The sequence below is a fragment of the Myotis nattereri genome (assembly GCF_964212035.1).
Source record: "Myotis nattereri genome assembly, chromosome: 17".
Taxonomy (NCBI): Eukaryota; Metazoa; Chordata; class Mammalia; order Chiroptera; family Vespertilionidae; genus Myotis; species Myotis nattereri.
In genome coordinates, this window is record NC_138092.1 from 43,036,985 (window position 1) to 43,058,630 (window position 21,646).

The following is a 21,646-nucleotide window of genomic DNA, read 5'->3' on the forward strand; positions in this document are numbered from 1 at the left end:
TATGGATCACCAACCTTACCCGGTTCTAATTGGCACTGCCATTGAAAGATCTGCCTTACACCAGAGCTCACCCACTATAAATAACCCACACTGCCTCCCCCTCCCTGACAACAATAACCCTACGTTTCCCTAACAACCAAAGAGCGCTGTTGTTTACAGAAAAGAACTCTACATGATATTTTTAGTTTTCTAATTTCTAATAGAGGTGTAGGTAAATGCCGGTACTCTCTGCCTCCCACAACCTACATCAAAATTACATCTAAAAATATAGAACCACCATCATTCAGAAGCGCCTGAAATCTGCATGGAAATCCTGCAGCTAGAGAAGTCAAGAAGAAAGCACATTGAGACTGGCAGTGTTAGGGTGAGAAATGTTGGGGACCAGCTATAATTGTAAGAAATATTAGTAATGTTCTGTTAACCATGATAGTTTTGTTCCGATTAAAGAAAGTACATTCTAACCCGGCTGGGAGTTGCACGTGGGACCTGAGCTCACCTGGAAATGCGGCCCATCCTCTCCATCCGGGAGCTGCCTATTATCATGGGAAGATTAACAACCTTCTTGCAGAAACCAGAGGCACAGGGCCTTTGCAATCTCTCAGGCCTTTGCATACCCCCAGGCCTTTGCAAACCCCCAGCCCGCATTGCCTGTAAACTGCCCATTTTGCCTATCCATTCTTATCCCTTTTGCCTACTTCCCCATGTAATCTTTGTCCTTCTATCCAATATAAGCTGCCAGCTTATGGTGAGGTGCAGAGCAGATGTTTGTGGATGACCTGAACTGCCGGAATAAACACAGTGTTATTGGAATAAACACTCACATATGATTCAACCCCATTTCTGCTTATTTGGCTCAGGTAGCGACAGGCAGCCTGGACCCATTGACGGTCCGGTTACAGTAGGAGGGGCAGAGGCAGGGAACAGGCTGCTCAGACACCCACATGTGGCGTGTTTTTAATTAGGAGGGATATCTCCAAGGCCTCCCCTGAAAAGCAGGGGGTCCCAGCCCCACACCAGACCCCTCAGCACAGGGTTCCAGAGCGGGGAGACAAGTCCCTGTAAGTTTGGGCTGTAAAAACCAGCGGGGATTAATGGTTGAGTGACACGGAGGCTGCTGGAGACCCACGGCAGCTCCTCCTAAAGGGCCGGCCCGTGAACTTACATGGTCCCACGTCAGGAGCCAGGCACGTAGGGGGAGGAACTGGACTGTCTGGCACTGGGGCAGGAACTCGATGCTCCCAGGGGTCACTGTTCCTGTGCTGAGATCTCCGGAGTCGTAGAGCTGACCGGCAACCGCCCACACTGTTTGCTGCACCCAGGTGATTCCCTGAGGTCCCGCCCCATCCAATTTGTAGCCCCACCCAAGCTGTTTGCAGCAGCTTTTCCATATGAGGGCCTGACCTGGCTCAGGCTTCAGACTTCGTGAAATCTTTCAAACAAGCTGCAGCTGGAGTCAGCGTGCCCCAAACCGATCAATAAAAGGCCCAAGACTTGGCACTAGCACCAGCCTGCCTTGCTTCACAGCTGGGCCTCACCTGGGCATTTCCAAACCCAATACAAGTATTAGCCACCGCTCTGAAGCTCCTGCCGGGTGGCCCAGGCGGTGGCTGACTTCGCACCTCTGGACAGGCAAAGGCGGGGTATTCCTGTGGTTTGGGAGGTCTGCCTGGCTTAAGGAAGGTGTGAGACTGTGATTAGAATTAGGCAAGTTCACAACATCACAGTGTAGAAGAGAGGCACCCAGCACAGCCTGGGGTTCTAACATGAGTCTCCAAGAGAAAACAATCATTTCAGAGCACGTGGCCGTGAGGAGGGGTGTTCGCTCTGAGAGTACATTGAATAGCTCCCGTGCAAATCAATGTACTATTAGAAAGTTCCTGGAACAAATAATGAAGATCTTTTCCATTTCTCTTCCTGGGAAAGAATTTCCTAGAATAGCAAACCCATGTTAATGGGGACAATCCAATAGTCAAGGCTTGTGAGAGGGGGCAGCACACTGTGACCTGAGCTGCCAGCCGTGTGGGTATGGAGCGTTTTGGTTCTCAGGATTTTTTATTTTATTATTCTTTTTTTTTTTTTAATTTCAGAGAGGACGAGATAGAAACATCAATGATAAGAGAAAATTATTGGTCGACTGCCTCCTGCATGGCCCCTACTTGGGATTGAGCCCGCAACCCGGGCATGTGCCCTGACCAGAAATCGAACCAAGACCTCCAGCTTCATAGTCAACACTCAGCCACTGAGCCACACAGGCCAGGTGGTCCTCAGGGTTTTGATGAGGCACAATACTGGAGAGTTCTCTCAAGTACACTGGCATTGGGGATAAGTATTTACAAACATTTCCAGTGGTTAAAAGTTTGATCCTTTTAAACATTATCAGGGTGTCATATCCCCAAAGAGCCATTTTTAGTTCAAAATATCGGGCCCACCCATCTAATCCTGGGTTTCATTTCAGACTGCATCAGGTAATCATCACAGAAGGAAAATGGCTATATTTACAGGAAAGAATACATATTTAAGTGGAAAAGTCTAAAACAGCAGCTGTTTCTTAAGAGCAGGGAACTTGATGTTCTCTTATGTTTTTAAGTATTTAATGGCTGATGAAGGTCAGTACAAAGTGTCCTTTTATTAATTGGAGGCCAATCCAAAGCCGCAGCTCATGACAGAACACAATAATTGTGATGTTTTGCTCTAGAAGCAACAAAAAAATGTGTTGTTTACATTTTTCTGACTTTTTGGCTATTACAACCATATTAAGATTTTCAATCCCAATTTGTCAAATAAATTGTTAAGGTGTCACATTTTTTATGATATGCTTTTACAAGAGAAATATCTCATAATAGTGTGGTTTAAACGTGAAAATTATGCTTCTTTAAACAGCTTTGTCTGGAGTGGGATTAAACTGACTGCCACTTGCCCAGTGACTATGGCTTGAGGCAGGTTAGGAGGATGGTTAGCAGGTTAGGGGTTGGCCAGAGACAGCATCGATGGCTTGCAGCAGGGACAGGAGCTCCACTCCAGGTCAGAACTAGGTTGAATCCTGACCCTGGTACTTAATTCTGAGGCTCAAGCAAATTCTTAATTCTCTCTAAGCCTCAGGTTCCTGTCAGTATAAGGCTGATCCTAATACATTTTGGTGTGTCAGTCAAGCTTATGAGAGCAAATTCGGGGGCTCAAGGGGCACGATGAGGCACTCAGGAGTGGCAGCCAGGCACTATTATTGTGTTAGGATTTAAGAATATTGGATATGTCTGGGCCCTCGTCTGTATCTGAATCTTAATTAATTCCTGCTTTCTTCCTTCCGGGTTTTCTTTCTTTCTGACAGATCCCCATGGATTATACCTTAAAAATAGTGAAAAGATGTCAACTCTAGGCTATACCTTTTCCTAGTTCTTTTTCAAATTTCAATTATATTCAATATTATTTTGTACTGGTTTCGGGTGTATGCACGGTGATTAGACAATCGTATATGTACAAAGTGGTCCCCTCGATATTTCAAGTACCCACCTGGTTCCACACATAGTTATTACAATATTATTGACTATATTCCCTCTACTGTACTTCACATCCCCATGACTGCTCCGTAACCACCAGTTTGTACTTTTCAATCCCTTTATCTGTTTTCACCCAGCCCTCATCTCCCCTCCTTTTTGGCAACCGTCAGTTTGTTCTCTGCATCTGAGTGTTATAGTCTTGGGCCAGTTACTTTTCTGAGCATCAGTTTCCTCATTGGTGTAATTGGGCATGGTGGCATTTGCTCCCTAAATTTGTTCGAGGATTTCATGAGATAAAGTATTCAAGACATCAATGATTGTGTCTAACAGTATAGACAGTTATTAGCCAGTTAAATCTGCTTACTATAGAATTACCTTCTGAATAATGTAAGGAAATAGCAGGGTCCTATTCCCAGGCCACAATAAAATGGACATCATGTGTACAGACACAGAGAACATTAGCTTTATGCATATTGATAAAATATTGAGGTACCAGAACAAATTCATTTTAAAACTTTTTCTAATGAGACAAATCAAAAATCATTCACCCCTTCTTTTCAACCAGACAACTGGCTCAAGTAGAAGTATTTTAGTTTTGTGTCTAAAGGCTCCAACACTTTGCATGGGAGGGTGACAATAGTTTCTATGCAGTAGCCTGAAAACGATCACAGCAAAACTCATCATCAACTTTTATTTCCTACCATATAGCAAAGGTACATCACTGAATACACTTTTGTTGCTTTAGTGTAAGAAAGAAATATTCATTGTTTGAACTGCTAAGACAGTGGTCGGCAAACTTATTAGTCAACAGAGCCAAATATCAACAGTACAACGACTGAAATTTCTTTTGAGAGCCAAATTTTTTAAACTTAAACTATATAGGTAGGTACATTATTATTAACTTAATTAGGGTACTCCTAAGCTGGCCTTTGCTAAAAACGTCCTCAATCTGATTGAGGTACGTTTGCTGAGGTCGACCCCTTCCAACTCTCCCATCCACACTCGTCTTGTATACTTGTTTCGTCTATCTCCTTTCCGAAAACCGACTTCTGTACATGGGCCACGAAGTTTCAATCGCACTGTAGGTGCGCGCCCGCACGTGGTATTTTGTGGAAGAGCCACACTCAAGGGGCCAAAGAGCCGCATGTGGCTCGCGAGCCGCGGTTTGCCGACCACTGTGCTAGGAGACATTATCTTTCATGGAAATCAGATCCCATCATTCTGGTTTTAAATCTTTCTTTGGCATTCCAAGGTCTGCTTATGGAAATTAAAACTCTTTAACATGGCTGTTCAGAATATAACTTGTTTTCCCACTTACCTGGGCTTTATGCTTCTCATTATTTTTTTGTATTTTTATTACCTTAAGCTGCTTGCATTTGTCTCATCACCATGGCGTTCCTGTTACCTGCAATGCCTTTCCTCAAACATGACAAGCTCATCCATAACCAGCACTTTCCCCAGGAAATCAGAGTTATTTATATAACCCTCTACACCAGTGATGGCGAACCTTTTGAGCTCAGCGTGTCAGCATTTTGAAAAACCCTAACTTAACTCTGGTGCCGTGTCACCTATAGAAATTTTTTGATATTTGCAAACCATAGTAAAACAAAGACTTATATTTTTGATATTTATTTTATATATTTAATCGCTTCTCGGCCTTTTGGCTAAGGTCAAGTGTATTTATTTTATATATTGAAATGCCATTTAACAAAGAAAAATCAACCAAAAAAATGAGTTCGTGTGTCACCTCTGACACACGTGTCATAGGTTCGCCATCACTGCTCTATACTGTTTCCACAGGAGCCTGTGTGTACCTCAGTCATAATCTTACCACTCATTTCATCGTCACCCCTAGGCTGAACTTACATGATCATCAGGAAGCGGACCTGACATAAATACCTTCTAATCAAACTTCTGTTGTACGAATGCATGATACTCACTCATCACTGTCTTATTTCCAATAGAACTGGTACTGTTCAGACAGGTTGGGTGACAAGAACACAGACACTACTCACTGATGTAAAATCCCAGTCAGGGCAAGATACACGTATTTTGCAAAGAGTAAGCTAAGAAGCTGGCTGAGCAGATTTGCACCTTATGATTTGGTGACGAAGAGCAAGCTCTATTGTGCATGGACTGCCATGTGCCAACCCGTTACATAAAGGTCTAGCCAAGTACCCTGCTTTCCTCTGGGGACCCAGGCTTCCCTTTAGCCAATTTTGCTTCAATACGTGGATTACATGGGTTTTACCACATTGAGTATAAATGGCATCCAATCCTAGAGATGTCTAAATCTGAGCAAAAATGGGACTTTTTAAGTTAAATGTAATGGGGTTACATTCGCTAATAACATTATACAAATGTCACGTGTACAACTTTATGGCATCTGCATACTCTATTGTGTCCTCACCCCCTGAAGTCCAGTCTCCTTCTGTCACCATGAATTTGACTTCCCTTTACCCTCTCCATCCACCCCCAAACCCACTTGCCCTCAGGTAACTACCATTCTTTTTCTTTTTTAAGAAATGTATTTTATTGATTTTTTACGGAGAGAAAGGAAGAGGGATAGAGAGAAACATCAATGAGAGAGAAACATGGATCAGCTGCCTACTGCACACCCCCTACTGGGGATGTGCCCGCAACCAAGGTACATGCCCTTGACTGGAATCGAATCTGGGACCCTTGAGTCCGCAGGCCAATGCTCTATCCACTGAGCCAAACTGGTTACGGCAGTAATCACCATTCTTTCATCTGTATCCATGATTTCATGTTTCGTTTGTTCATTTTTTGCTTTTTGCTTTATATCCCATATGCAAGTGAAATTATACGGTTCTTGACCTTTCTGACTTATTTCAGAAACTGGAAAATTAAATTAAGCTGATATTAGATGAGAAAAATATATAATTAAAGGAGTTGCTGTCAAGAATTAATAATTAGCCCAGCCACTGTTGCTCAGTGGTTGAGCGTCAACCTATGAACCAGGAGGTCACAGTTGGATTCCCAGCCAGTCACATGCCGGGTTTGCAGGCTCAGTCCCCAATAGGGAATGTGCAGGAGGCAGCCGATCAATGATTCCCTCTCATCATTAATGTTGCTATCTTTCTCTCTCTCTCTCCCTCTCCCTTCCTGTCTCCAAAATCAATAAAAAACAAACAAACAAAAAAATACTTTAAAAAAAGAATTGACAACTAGTTTTCTTTAACTTGAGTTCAACAAACTTGTATGAATATGCAGATATGCCCACATCAGTTTTGGAATCAGGAGGGTGAGGCCTATACTCTTTTGCTCACTAGATCCAGGTGCATTTCCTGCTAGTGCTAGCAAAGGTGTTTCTTACATCAAAGGCGCCCACTTTTCCGTAGTGTGTACTGAACCAAAGGCTGTGACGACTTGTCAGTAGGCAAAAATCCTTCCTACCTGTGGTGCAAAAACAAACCAAGCAGATGGGTTGACAGAACCAAAATACATCCGAACCACGGGAGGACTCAGGGGTACTTTACCGCAGCCGAGCTCCATGCTTTCCATGTGATGGTGATAATAGTCTCTACGTCAAGCATATCAAGCTCATGGCCCGCGGGCCGCATGCCTCGTTTACTTGGCCCTTGTTAGCCTTTGAGTTTGACATGCTTGCTCTACATGGCAGCTTGAGAAAGATCACAGCAAAACTCATTATCAATTTTTATTTCCTACCATACACCAAATGTACAGCACTGAACACAATTTTGTTGCTTTGATGTAAGAAATATTAATTGTCTGAAGAAACAGTATACAAACTACTTGAAATTAAAAAAATGCATACATCATTGTCCTTTTGTTGTTTACAAAAGACCCAATTTACAGTATCGACCAACATAGTTGAAAGGAAAATAATTCAGTGCAAATTACAAAACACATCAAGTACAAAGGAGGCAAATAAATACAAATATACTTCATAAAACATACTGCTCAAACTATGCAAACACAAATAAATTATTAACCCGAAGTCATAGTAAATTATAGTAATAAATACATAGGCTGGTAAGAAATTTCTTTTAAATTAAATAAAATATATAACAAAGTTGTTAAAATATTTAGCAAATTAAGGTTTGTCTTTGTAATAAGTGAACTCATTTGTATGCATCTATCAAGTACTCTAGAGCAAACTGTTTGCAAGTACATAACTTTAATAGAAAATTTTGTTTGGTGTCCCATTTATAATAGACAGCACATATGGTAGCTCTTTTTCTTTATAAATTGATTTTTAAATAAACACCATTCCTACCTAAGAACAGACATCTCATTTTCACTAAACTAAATTCAAGAGTTCAAATGAACCCCAAACCAAAGATAAGCCCCATTTAATACATAACAATGACCACAGTGGCATGGAAGTGGAATTACTGTTGATATTACTCTTCATTTGTGCAGGTAACAGTAATAACAGTGGAATATATCAAGCCTGTGAGTGCCATCACATTCAATCTACATATCCATGAGGCTAATAGAAAATAAACACTTTTGTTATAGAACAGAAAATTAAGCCCACACTAAGTTCAAGTGTCCATTTACACGGAGGCACATTGCACACGAGGTGTGTGTGCACACCAGAAAGGCAGTTTAGCTGGTTGTCTATACCTTTTCTTAAAAAAAATAAATATAAAAAAACTTTTGAAACAATGCTTAACTACTTTACAATCCCTGAAATAGACATTGCCTTTACTATAGCAACTACTAAACTCTGATCTATGCAGAAATTCAAGATTTCGGGCTCAATTTTATGTGTGTCTGAGTGTATGTGAGTGTGTATATGTGGGTGTGTGCCTGTGTGTTGAGTGTGTTTACTCTGTAGCACTTGTAGTTCTACAGAAAGATATCGATCAAATTGAAAGTTTTATCGTTGCCTAAAGTAATGACTCAGATCGGAGTAACAGTTTTCCATGTGTTACTATAGTTTTCCATTCCTTTCAGTCAACCAAGCAAGATAAATGCTATTTCAGGGGATATGGTATCTACAAAATTTTCCATTTGGATGTGTTTGTATTTGCTGAGTACAAATCTACATCAATATTGTCACTTGTATATTGTACCAGCATATGGCAGGGAAGCCTGGCTGGTCACATCAAGTCTTATTTCTCGTCTTGGGATAAGAGTTGCCAACTATCTGATATGACTTGAAAAACAAACAGACAAATCTGCACCACTAAAAAAAGCTTACGTTTCTTTAAAACATTTCAAATAAATAATTCATGTTTACCGAAACCATACAGCCAAGTCGAGTAATTTGCTGATTTCTATATTTAATTATTGCTAACAAATTCTGAACAGGCTTTTTCAGTACCTGTGCTTCTGTGAGAGCGCATTGCCCACTAGTGGGCGCCATTTATCTTCTTCCTTCCACGCGTCTCACCTTAGGACAAGCCCACTTATAAATGCGAAAAGCCCGTGAAAGAGGGGGAAAGAGTGCAATAAAAATCAAAGGGGAGCAAACAAAGTGCAGTCCTTAGACAAAGATTTTCTTCAGACTTTTTTGTTTGTTTGTTTGTTTTTGTTTGTTTGTTTTCTCATTTAAGCCCAGCAAGATATGTGATTTGAGACTAGCATTTCTATTTAAATTCTATTGGAAAAGAAACACACTTGTAAAAAATATGGCAGACTTCAAAATGCAGGTAAAAGATAAAAAACTCTTTGATTAGAAATGAATAAAATATTAAAATGTCACATTACTTTACATATACTTTACAAAGAAAAAAATTCAAAAGAGTGCAATGAGGAAATAAAAGAAAAACATATGAAAATAAATACCATCTAATATTTGACAGCATCGCTTTTAATCCATAGAGTCTATTATAGTTTTTTTTTTATTATTCCTTTCCTTTTTATGTCAGCTGGGGAGGAAATTAGTGCAATGTTGCAATGGTAAATGCAGTGCGGCAGCCTGCTTGCCTCGGCAGCGCAGGCGCCCGGTTCACTGGTGTGACTGCTGTTGGTGATGTCTGGTGCCCACCACGAGGCGCTCCTACACGTGGATGCCCTTCACTGCCTGCTTGATACTTTCTAGCAGAGCTTTGCATTCTGGGGAATAGTCCCGTTCCAGGTTGCTGTACATGTCTGTGAGTGTATTTACATATGCTTCGAAATTCTGCTCACTGATAGGCCCCTGAATGGAGACAAAACACATGGAACCAATCACAGGGATTCAGGCTGAGGCAAAAGGAGGACCAAAGGGCAGGGAAGCCTATCAGGGGACTCTGAGTCTGGGAAGGAAGGTAAGGATGCCGGGGGCTGCTGGAGTTTGGGGAGATGGAGAGAGAGGAGGTGCGCATTGGGATTCATCTGCTCATTCTTTCCTCAATTTATGGGATTAGTGCGATTGGACCGTGTTTTTGAGGTCCGTGTGGAGCTGCCTAAGGTAGCTGTCTGGCTGCTGAGGTGGGCCCTCAAAGCTGCCCTACCTTGGGATGCAGTCTCAGCCTCCACTGCTTGGGCTCAGCACAAAGCAGACCTCCTGTGTGTGGAAGGGGAATGTCAGCCAGGCTGGGGAGAAAGGCTTGTTTGAACCAGATGTTTCCTTTGACAGCACTCGGCTGGATGAAAGGAATCTGAGATTTGCGCAAGCTGGTCCCTAACCAGGTGTCTGGTGGAAAAGGTTCTTCTTTCATTCTCAGACACCTCTTTGTGCATCCCCCCGACCCACCCTCTTGCAGCCTCATTGTAATGTGCTTTATTTCTCTCCCCTTCTTTCCAGGTAGAATGTGAGGTCCACAAAGTCAGGGCCTGCTCATCTCATATGTTTGTGTGTTTCGGGATCTCCGTGGCCTAATGCGGTGCTTCAGAGAGAACAGACACTTGACGTGTAGAAGTTGCACGCTGTGTGCAAGGAAATAAATGACAGGAAGCACTCCTAGCCAACCATTCTTTGGTGCCCCCCCCCCCCATCTTTTTAAAAACGCATATGCCCTGCTTACTTCACAAGGTGGTTAGAAGAGAAGACTTTTACAAGGTCTAAATACTTTAGGTATAAAGAATATTGTTGTTGCTATTTAGAAGGTGAGCTTCCTATACTTGGAGATTATTTTGTTTTTGCTCAGCAAAGTACTGATCTAAATTATTAGTGTTGTCTTAACCGTGGTTTTCTGTTCCCTTTTAGCTTCTGCATTTGTGGTGTCACATGCTTCTTGGAGCCACAGAACTGAACAAGGACCCAGGTGACAGAGTGAACAAAGCCCGCACAGAAGCCAGGCCCGCCCGACTCATGCTAGCATTGGGATCTTGATCAAATCATGTAAATTTTCCGAGTCTCTACTTCCTCAACTACAGAATGAGAACGTCTTTAGTGCTTTTGTGACAATTTAGTGTGATTAACACTAAAACTTTCCCCTAGAGTACCTTATATGGTAACTATACAAAGTACAAGTTATCTTGTATGGTAATGATTATTTTAGTGGCACTGGTAAGGAAAAAATATTAAGGAATATGTTGGAAGTATGAGTTAAACAAATATTAATAAATAATATTAAAACATGTTCAATAATTACCTCAATACTGACCACAAAGTAATCATTTATTTTTCTTTGTGTTTTATAGTCTTACATTATTGATTTGTTTTTTAATTGTCAAGAGACAGATTTGGAATTGGTTAAAATGAGGGCTCCATGCTGGAAAGTTGGGTAAATTGAGGGACTTAATTGTTTTTCAGAAAATCAATCAGATTTCTTTATTAAATTGCTGTTTTTTAAAACATTCTATATATAAAATTTGTAGCATTAGAAAACTTGTTCTAAAAATGGACACAGTGAGGCAATTCAAAGCATTCAACAATGCAGCCCCCCCTTTCAAATGTTTATTATATTTATGAAAATGTAAAGGAAACTAATTTTCTATAAATTTTAAATAGTTTCCATGCTTCAAATATGTGTTTAGATTTGGGAAATATCACTTTTGTGCTTTTTTTTCTATAGCAGCGGTTCTCAACCTGTGTGTCGCGACCCCTTTGGCAGTCGAACGACCCTTTCACAGGGGTCGCCTAAGACCATCCTGCATATTAGATATTTACATTACGATTCATAACAGTAGCAACATTACAGTTATGAAGTAGCAACGAAAATAATTTTATGGTTGGGTCACAACATGAGGAACTGTATTTAAAGGGCCAGAAGGTTGAGAACCACTGTTCTATAGGAAGATGACTCAAGTATGGCCTTCATACTTAGTACAAAGAAAGCATCAGATTAAATTCTTTTCTACGATTCTTAAGTTGGGTGGATGACACATATGGCTGTGTCTCAGATTTTGTAAGCCATGTAAGATTTGTATTTGGAGAAACAATTTTAGCCAGAGAGTTTTGGCCTCCAACTTTCATATTACATTATAAGACAATTTTCAAATAAACCTTCATCTTTAAGTGACTTCTACACTATCCAAAACCCTTGGTCTTCCTGTAATTTAAGTGAATGAATCTCCGAATGAAGGAGGTCATTGCAGGTCATGCATAATGAAGCATGATACCGCGGTGACTGCTGGCAGGTCTCCTCCAAGCTCGGTGCTTCTGTTTGTGACTGACACTGACCCTGCAAACCCTTGGAATGGGGCGGCCACGTTCTGGCCTTGGACTTACCATCTGTGGGAGCTGGATGTCGGCAAGGCTTGAAATGAGAGCTTGGCTTAGACCGGCCAGCTCCTTCAGCAGGCTTTCGTTATTCTGTTCTATAAGTTTGTTCTCCGCCTCTATTGTCTTTAAATTGCTCTCCATAGATGTGATCTGCAATGAAAATGACTTGAAAATAAAAGAAGTGGAGTTTGGAAAGGGTACAAAATGTTTCTCTTGGAAGGAAATGCATTGGCTGAACCTCAATGCCCAGGAATGCCTCCCCGGTAACTTCTCTTCACAAAACAGCAACCCCATCGACGGCTCTAAAGTTTGAAATTGCATTCCCAAATTTATATCTTCAGCCCAGACTTCCCCCACATCTCCACATGGCTAGATGATGGATATCTCAAGCTCTGTGTTTCCCCAAGCCTGCTCCATCCTATCTAATAAAATGGTAATATGCAAATTAACCATCACTCCATCACAGAGATGGCAGAGCCATAGCCACAAGATGCTTCGTCGCCGTGGCAATGAGGCAAGCGTTCCACTGGGCCACGGAGGGCTTCTGGGCAGTGGGCATGGAGCAGCGGGGGGGTGGGGGAGTTGGGGCGGGGGAGGGGGTTAACACTCTTGCGTCGTCGCCCTGGCGACAAGGCAAGCATTCCGTGCCCAGCTGCGGATGGGCCTCTGGGCCATGTAGAGCCTCTGGGCAGCGGATGTGGAGTGGCCAGTCCCCGCAGAGAGCTACTGGCACATGGATTCGTGTACAGGGCTGCTAGTATACTATAATCTTCTCCTTCCCAGTTAGTAGCCACTAGAATGTTGCTCAGGCCTTCACATTATCCCTGATGGCTCTCTTTCTCTCACACTTTAAATCCACTGGGCTCCTCCTTCAAAATATCCAGAATGGGCCAACAGTCCCCCATCTTCACTGCTGTCCCCTGGGCCCAGCCACCAGAGTGACTGACTGCCTTCTCACGGTGGCCCTGAGTGTGGCTTTGCCCCCTGCAATCTATTCTTTTGGTCCATCTTCAACACAGCTACCAATACAAGTTTCTTAAAATGCAAATCGCATGTAGGTCAAATATGATCACATTAACTTTTGGATAAAAACCCCAAAATGTTCTGTGTTCATTCAGAATAAAAACCAAGTCCTCAGAATGGCCTCGGACACTCATGTGTTACCCCGGGACACATCTCCTTTGATCTCCCACATCGCTCACCTGCTAGCTCTCAAAACTCTGTGCTTTCTGTAGAGGTAGTGTTCTTATACGGTGCTTTCACTCTTTGAAACACTTTCCCCCCGTACTTGTTTGGCAAACTCCCTCAATTGCTGAAGTCTTTGCCAAAATGATTCCTTCTTCTTGAGGCCTAGCCTGGCTTTCCTGTTTTATATTGAAATCTGGCTGCCTTTCCCTACCCACTTCTCTCATACAAATGATTCCTTTATTTTATTTTTTTATTGCTTTCAGAGAGGAAGGGAGAGGGAGAGGGAGATAGAAACATCAATGATGAGAGAGAATCATTGATCGGCTGCCTCCTGCACGCCCCACACTGGGGATCAAGCCTGCAGCCCAGACATGTGCCCTGACCAAGAATGGAGCCATGACCTCCTGGCTCATAGGGCAATGCTCAACCACTGAGCCACGCCAGCCAGGTCAAACAATTTATTTATGATGTTTTATGTTATTGTCGGCCTCCCCCATCTAGACTTGAAGCTCCATGAGGGCAGACGCCTTTGCTGTCTTTGCTAATGGTTATAAGAGGAGTTGTAAACAGAGTTCTTTTATAGACTCATCATTATTCAAAGGAAGATCATGGCATTGTTCACATTATGCTGGGTCAGGAAACCAAACCTATGTTTCAGATGGACTTAAACCTTCTGTCTTAAACTGCTGGCAATGACTTCTGGGAGTCAGTAACCACAGTGATCTAAAAATCCCACATTGCAGGAGAGGAGAGAAGGGAGAAAGATACTGTACTTTTTGCAATAGAGTTATTATTTAGTGTGCTAAAAAAAAAAATCCTAGACTACATTTTTAATTTCCATTTGGATAAATTTAGTCAGGAATGGGGCAGACATTACAAAGGAGCATGCAGAGTAAAGACATTGCTTGCAATTTTTGGTAAAGAAGCTATGCAGGAAAATCTCCAGAAAGATCTGTTTTTAACAAAAATGGACACATTCAGAGGTGTTGTAGGAAAATTGAATGTGCAAAGTTGCCCTGTTTTACTTGAATTTTTTAATAAAACTAAGTACTCATATCTTCTCATATACAATTTCTCTAAAGCACCATGTGCTCTAAAGGACTCTACAATTACAGGATGACCTGCTTATGAAGCCTTTGATGCAGCCAAAGCAGAAACATGAATACCTTTGCCTTCAGCTACCAAATCAATGATGGCCCAGGTGACCCACCTACTCACGTATTTACAATAATTATGTAATCTAGACATGCTTAGTATATTCATTATAAGATATCAGTGTGTGAGTTTTTTTGTTTGTTTGTTTGTTTTTCATCACAAGGTTTAGCAGTTCAATGTTTTGCCTCCACTTAAGAGTATGATTACCATGAAGATACCTTTCTGATTCTTTACCTGCGTCTGAAGTTTCATCATATCTGCTTCAATTTTAAGGTTGGATTCGTTCAATTCCTTTATTTCTTCATCCAAATGCCTAATTTCTTCATCACTCTCTATACCTGCAAAGAACCAGACTCTCTTAGTTCACACTGAAATTATGAGACTGTGATAAATCTCAGTCACTTTACATTTAGTTTGTGGTTTGTGGAGTGGTTTGAAATGTTGAATTTGTATCAAAATCCATGTTCAAGATTCTAAAATAATAGGTAGAAGGAGTTGAAGGATTTAAATCCTTTGTAAGAAAAAGAAGGGTGTATAAAAGTACCACCATTTGCCGAAACCGGTTTGGCTCAGTGGATAGAGCGTCGGCCTGAGGACTGAAAGGTTCCAGGTTCGATTCCGGTCAAGGGCATGTACCTTGGTTGCGGGCACATCCCCAGTGGGGGGGAGTGTGTAGGAGACAGCTGATTGATGTTTCTCTCTCATCGATGTTTCTAACTCTCTATCTCTCTCCTTTCCTCTCTGTAAAAACTCAATTAAAAAAAAAAAAAGTACCACCATTTAATTTGCCCATTACGCTGCAGGTGTGCTGCAAGACATGTTGGTGTTTGTAAATGTTTTCTCATTTCAACTTCACTGCGCACTAGGAGTCGTGTTCCATTATACCTTTCTCCTACATGCAGATGGTGAGCCTTAAGCTACGTGAGGCCATGCCCATCACTGACAGGAGATAGAACCTGCCCAAGTCCAAAGTCAGAGGCAGAGGTGGGACTGAATTCCAAAGGTCATGGGTCCTCTCATACACAACCCTGTAAAGGCTATGAAGACCCAAGTTATGCTGATTAATTAATGCACCATTACACAGGTAGAGCCGGGTGCTGGCAGGTGGGTGGGAGTCCAGGGACATGAAATTTGGGTTCTCTATGTGGGCCTGGGTGAGGGCAAGCAAATGCAATCTAGAAGAAACATGTGCTTTGCCCGTGACTCTTGTTCTTGAACTTGGGAAACTTACTTCTTTGTGCTTCCACTTCCTTGTCGGTAAAAGAGGCATAAAATCTATGTTGTGAGAATTAATGCAAAAAATATATATAAAGTGCTAAACACAGAGTAAACTGTCAATGAACAGGCATCGCTTTCCCATCACTGTTTTATAGAAGGAATATGAATGGATTGGAAAGGTTTTTAAAAGGTGGGATGGGTAGTTAATAGTAAGGATGCCCGAAGCAGGATTTAAGGTAATCTCAACAGTCCATAGTGATGAATCTAAACCAAACAGATGGCAATTAAGAGAGATAAATGTAAACTTTCACTTTAGATGTAATAAGATCAATTTCATGAGAGCAGGTTGGGGACTTGACAATTTGTTTGAAAGAGATCCAGGCTCTTGCACTTTCCTGGGGTTACTGCTGTGGAACACAGTTCATTATCTGCTTTAGGTGAACTTTACATACTCTGTGAACCAGCAATTTCAGCCGCAGGTACACACCAGAGACAAACAGTTGCATATGTCTGATAGGAGGTGGGCACAAGGTGTACGTAGCATATTGTTTACAAAGGTACAACCTGGAAACAAGCCACATGCCCACCAAAAACAATATGGATGACTCTTACTAATATAATGTTACGAGAGAAAAAAATAAGCCTGGAAAACTTACATATAGCATGCTAAATCAAGTGGCTGTTTTCTAGGTACTTATTGCTTTATTTTAAGTAACTAACTACCTAAACAAAATCGGCCATGCATGAACCAATGCAGAGAGTGTGTCATATGATTCCTAATACTGGGCTCTGAGATAAAGAAGAAAAGCAAACTCACCAACTAAGACCTCAGTATTTTAGTATCTAAATGAACTTGAATATGAGTAACAGGATGACGCAGTCATTAAGAAAAGATTAAACAATTACCCATGACCTCGCTAACGGCACTATCTGGGACACAGGGCTCATTCCGCACTGGCCTGCTGCATCTGGAGAATTGTATTGCATTGTCAGCACCATATCTCATTGGCTGATTTGCTGGTAGAGGAATCTTTTCCCAGGCAACAGGGATTAAAATATTTGTTTTCAACAACTTTATGGAGCATAGATTTTCAATTAAACAAGTATTTTGAGCAAATGAAAACTTCTATTGCTATGTTTCTTTTATATATATTGTGTTTTTTCTTTATGTCTCCTTGGAGTCAACTTCCTTTTCAAGGAATGGCATTTTCGATTGGTGTAGCTCAGTGGTTGAGTGTTGACCCATGAACCAAGAGGTCACCGGTTCAATTCTGGGTCAGGGCACTTGCCCAGGTTTCAGGCTCGATCCCCAGTAGGGGATGAGCAGGAGGCAGCTGATTGATGTTTCTTTCTCATCGAGTTTTCTATCTCTATCCCTCTCCCTTCCTCTCTCTCTAAAATCAATAAAAACATATTTTTTTTAAAGTAAGGGAAAAAAAACAAGTATAATGATAATGTTTGAGATAAACATTATACTTTTAGTTCAAATGTGAGAAAAGCTTCCATAGTGTGTATTAACATTACAATTCCCAAATAAAGAATAATTTGGCATGCAGAACCCTGTGAGGAACTACTACCTGGGCCTCCATGGAGATGGTGACCCTGGCCATGAACTCTTACCTCCAGTGGCTTTGAGCTTGATAGTCATTAGTTCTTCAGAGACCTTGCCCTTTTTGATAGCTTGTGCATTTAAAGGACACCCAGATAAGCTGTGAAAATAGGAATATGCTGATGTGTGAAACATATCATTTCATATACAAATTAAAATTTTTATTCACTACTTACTATTTAAGTGTTTGCCTGCCTATTAATGACATTATAACATGCAGTCCCTTTGTAGAAAGTAACAATATATATAAAAATAAAAGCAAAATGCCCTGAAAAGATGTAAAATGTTTTTTATGATTCTTTCAATAAAAATACAAATAGCTACTGCTCATACCACTTAATTAATGTTATCAAATTATTTCTATTCTGCATACATGTAAGTGCCTTTCTTTAGTAGTGGTTACTTTATTTCCTATAAACATGAAATGGTCCATACATTATTAATAAGAATTGTTCCAAATTAGTCAAACTTCCATGAATAATAGAGCAGAATCTAGTTCTTTCCATCTTTGTATAAACTATATAGCCTGACCTATACAGAATGGTTCAAATTATTACAAAATAATAACCCTCCTTCCCCAGGCAGTTGGGTATGGGAAAGTTTCTAACTTATTCTTTAACTTTTAAACCTTTATTTGTCATTCAAAAAAAGCTCTACCTTGAAAGGAAAATAAAAGGAACAACCATAAATATATTCAGACACAATCATTGCCCAGGCAACATATCGTCCTATAGTGGTGTTTATACTCAGTTCCTTATTTTCATTATTCAGCAGTCCTTTCGTTAATGTATCTGTTGTATTTAAATTGCACCAAGAGGATAATAACATTGAACAAAGCTTGTATTCCATGGTACATAATCAGATGATTTTGTTGTTTTAAACACCGATTAATTCTTTTGTAATTTTGTTGTATTTTTGGAGATACAATTTCTAAATAAAATTAAAAATGATCACAGTCATTTAAAATATTTTCCCACAGAAATGTGATTATAATCCATGTATGAGACAATTATTTTCAACCCAAAGATTAGGGCACTTGGCCAAGTGAAAAAATATGACTTCTGAAGCAAAGTAAATGTTTGCTGAGTGAGTGTATTTTTAAAGAATTCTAAATTATTGTATGTGAAAATTATGTAAAATATAAAAGTATGTAATATACATACAAAGGATCATGTGATTTTCCAAAATTTGATAAATTATATAATATTTTACACAGAAAAAGAGAATAATGAAAAAGCACAAACTGAATTTGCACCCGATTTTTCTATTGTAGAAGTTTCTCATTGTAAAGTGTGGCCCACTTAAGCTTCCTTATTTGTTTTTCTGGAATGTTTGCACAAATCTGTCTTGTTTCGTGGCACATATTGTTCTCAGAAAATGGTCATGAAGAGGACTAATACCTCGTTGCTAAGTTCGGTTTTTAAAGTGGCCTGTCAGAGTCCGTGTGTGAAGTAATGGACATTAACAGCCCATTCGCCTTCTCCGTCTCCCCTAGGATCTGCGTGGCTCGGCCAGCCCGGCAGCAAATGTCCAGTTGTAACTCACTGGTGTGGCAAGTGCGTGAAGTGTTCCCAACTACGTGACTTGGAACCAAAGAGTATATTTAAGATGTGAAAAGGGGGCTTTGATTTCAAATAGCTGCGTGATATTTTGTCCCTTCCAATGCAGTTCTACCTTTCAGAATATAAAGCAGATCCTACATTTAAAAAGTTGGGGTGGAGCCCTAACCGGTTTGGCTCAGTGGATAGAGCGTCGGCCTGAGGACTGAAAGGTCCCAGGTTCGATTCCGGCCAAGGGCATGTACCTTGGTTGCAGGCACATCCCCAGTAGGGGGTGTGCAGGAGGCCGCTGAATCGATGTTTCTCTCTCACTGATGTTTCTAACTCTCTATCCCTCTCCCCTCCTCTCTGTAAAAAATCAATAAAATATACTTAAAAAAAAAAAAGTTGGGTTGGAAAATATTTTAAAAGTCCTTATTCTTTTGAAGACACCCTCCATGCGGTTCCATGTCACTGGCTGAGGAAAGGTGGCGGATGGCTGGGATATGTCCCTGCCAGGATTTGGGCTCCATAATGCAAATGGCTGGGAAAGTGTGCCTTACATGGTTTTGATCAAATTTGAAATTCTATTAAGGCCTATCAAGGCAATTTTAAACTATCATATCTTCATCTGCCTTGTTAAAATAAAATGGCAAGTGATAAAATTTATGTAGTGGACATCACTGTTTCTAATAGATTAATGAACCTCATAAAATTACAAAGTTATGGCATAGCACTGAGTTCTATTAGTCACAGAAATTCTGTTTTAAAAGCGACATACAACCACAATCATGTGCATGTGTTTGTGTCTTTGTATTTTAATATCATATTTGTCTTCAGATTGCTATTTCTTTTTTCTTTCATTTTCTAATTTGAGAAAAATGATTTTAAATATAATAATGTTACATGCAATAAACATTAATATTTCAAGAAAAAAAAGATTTTAAATATTATTTCTTTTTTGTTGTTGTTGTTAAATCTCACCCAAGGATAGTTTTCCATTGATTCTTAGGGAGAGTGGAAGAGAGGGGGAAAGACAGAGAGAAACACTGATGTGAGAGAAACACATTGACTGGTTGCCTCCTGCTCGAGCCCTAACCAGGGCCAGGCCAGGGAGGAGCCTGCAACCCAGGTACATGCCCTTGTACCAGAATAGAACCCAGGACCCTTTGGTCTGCAGGCCAACACTCTATCCATTGAGCAAACCAGCCAGGGCCAGATTGCTATTTCTTAAATGGAAGTTTATAATGTAAAGATTTAAAGCAAGCTTTTAAAGCAATTGGTATCCTATCTAATAAAGAGGAAATATGCTAATTGACCCTCATGCCATCACAAAGATGGCGGTGCCCACAGCCAATAAGGAGGGCATATGCTAATTGACTGCCCCACCCTCAAAGATGGTGGTGCCCACAGCCACAAGATGGCCAGCAGGGGAGGGCAGGTAGGGGCAACCAGGCCAGCAGGGGAGGGCAGTTGGGGGTGACTGGGCTGGCAGGGGAGGGCAATTAGGTGTCGATCAGACTGGCAGGCGAGTGGTTAGGGGTGATCAGGCTGGCAGGCAGAAGCGGGTAGGGGCAATCAGGCAGGCAGGCAGATGAGTGGTTGGTAGCCAGCAGTCCCAGATTGTGAGAGGGATGTCCAGCTGTCAGGCCTAAACCGGCAGTCAGACATCCCTCGAGGGGTCCCAGATTGGAGAGGGTGCAGGCTGGGCTGAGGGACACCCCCCCCAAGTGCACAAATTTCATGCACCGGGCCTCCAGTGTAAATATAATGCTGATTTAATACAGAGATTGGATATTGTTTAACTATTGTACAAGACAAGTTTTGTAATTATCCCCATTTTCCTGATGGAAAAATGGAAAAAATTAGAAAACTTATCTTAGACGATGGCTGAGGAAACTGTATGCACATGTGGCCTGGTACACGAAAGGACTCATTAAACACAGGGACATGGATTACACAGTGCTCATGCAAGGGGCTGGCATCCCAATGCTGTCTGCAGGGGCAACTCCCTGTGCTGATGTGCTTTCCTGTCCATGGAAGATCATTACAGCACCTCTGTAGCTTGCAGGGATTTGTGAAGGTTTGAGAGAATTAACTTAGCACAGTGCTTTCTGCCAGAACAGAGAGAGCCCTGAGTAGGTGACTATCAGCTATCACTGGTGATTGGAAAGAGTCCTGAATTTTAGGTTCAGAATACATTGCATGTAAACGTCTACGGTAGGTCAGAATGTGCTATTCCAGTTTAAGTCGTTCTTACTTTAAAAAATTATTGTATCATATGCATGTAATTTTTATAAAAGAGGAAGAAGATAGTCTGTATAGAACACCTGTGGGTGTGCCAGAAGAAGCTGGGCATTTTTGTTATATTATTCCATTAAATAATATGAAAAATAATATGCATATATACACATATATAAGGAAGAAAAGCATTCTGCATTAAAGAGAAACACACAAATTAAATGCCATCTCTTGGATCTTGTGAGGAACAAAAGAGATCTCCAGTGAAGAGCAGTGAGATCTGAGTTATTCATTTGTCTAAATTCTTCCTCGCTTTCCTTCTCCTAGAAAAACACTATCTGGTCATTAATTTTGCAGCCTGTGTTTCTTTTTTTGAACTCGTCATTTTGATTTTCATATTATAAAGTACATCATGTGTGCAGACACATACACAATAGGTCTACAGTGCAAGGAGCACTCCTAAGATGAACACGGTTTTCCTCCCCACGTAGCGCGTGCCTTACTAGCACCTCGGCAGCTCCTGAGCGCCCCCACGATTGCTGTCTCCTGTTCCCCAGAGAAAACCATTAACTGGAATTGGGGGGGAATAATTACCCAGCTTTTTACAATGTAATGT

At 41.0% G+C, this 21,646-nt stretch overlaps 1 protein-coding gene across 2 annotated transcripts in view; it reads right to left on the bottom strand.

Annotated features, from left to right (window-relative positions):
* Nucleotides 1-9,033: 9,033 nt before the first annotated feature.
* ST18 (ST18 C2H2C-type zinc finger transcription factor) overlaps nucleotides 9,034-21,646 on the bottom strand; it is a 226,966-nt gene continuing 214,353 nt past the window's right edge. For both annotated transcript variants that reach the window (XM_081111232.1, XM_081111231.1), the window contains 4 exons: nucleotides 17,263-17,351; nucleotides 14,659-14,762; nucleotides 12,088-12,231; nucleotides 9,034-9,630 (listed from right to left, as the gene is read on the bottom strand). In XM_081111232.1, coding sequence (XP_080967358.1) covers nucleotides 9,490-9,630; nucleotides 12,088-12,231; nucleotides 14,659-14,762; nucleotides 17,263-17,351 — 478 coding nt within the window. In that variant the 3' untranslated portion in view covers nucleotides 9,034-9,489. The remainder of the gene's footprint in view (nucleotides 9,631-12,087; nucleotides 12,232-14,658; nucleotides 14,763-17,262; nucleotides 17,352-21,646) is intronic.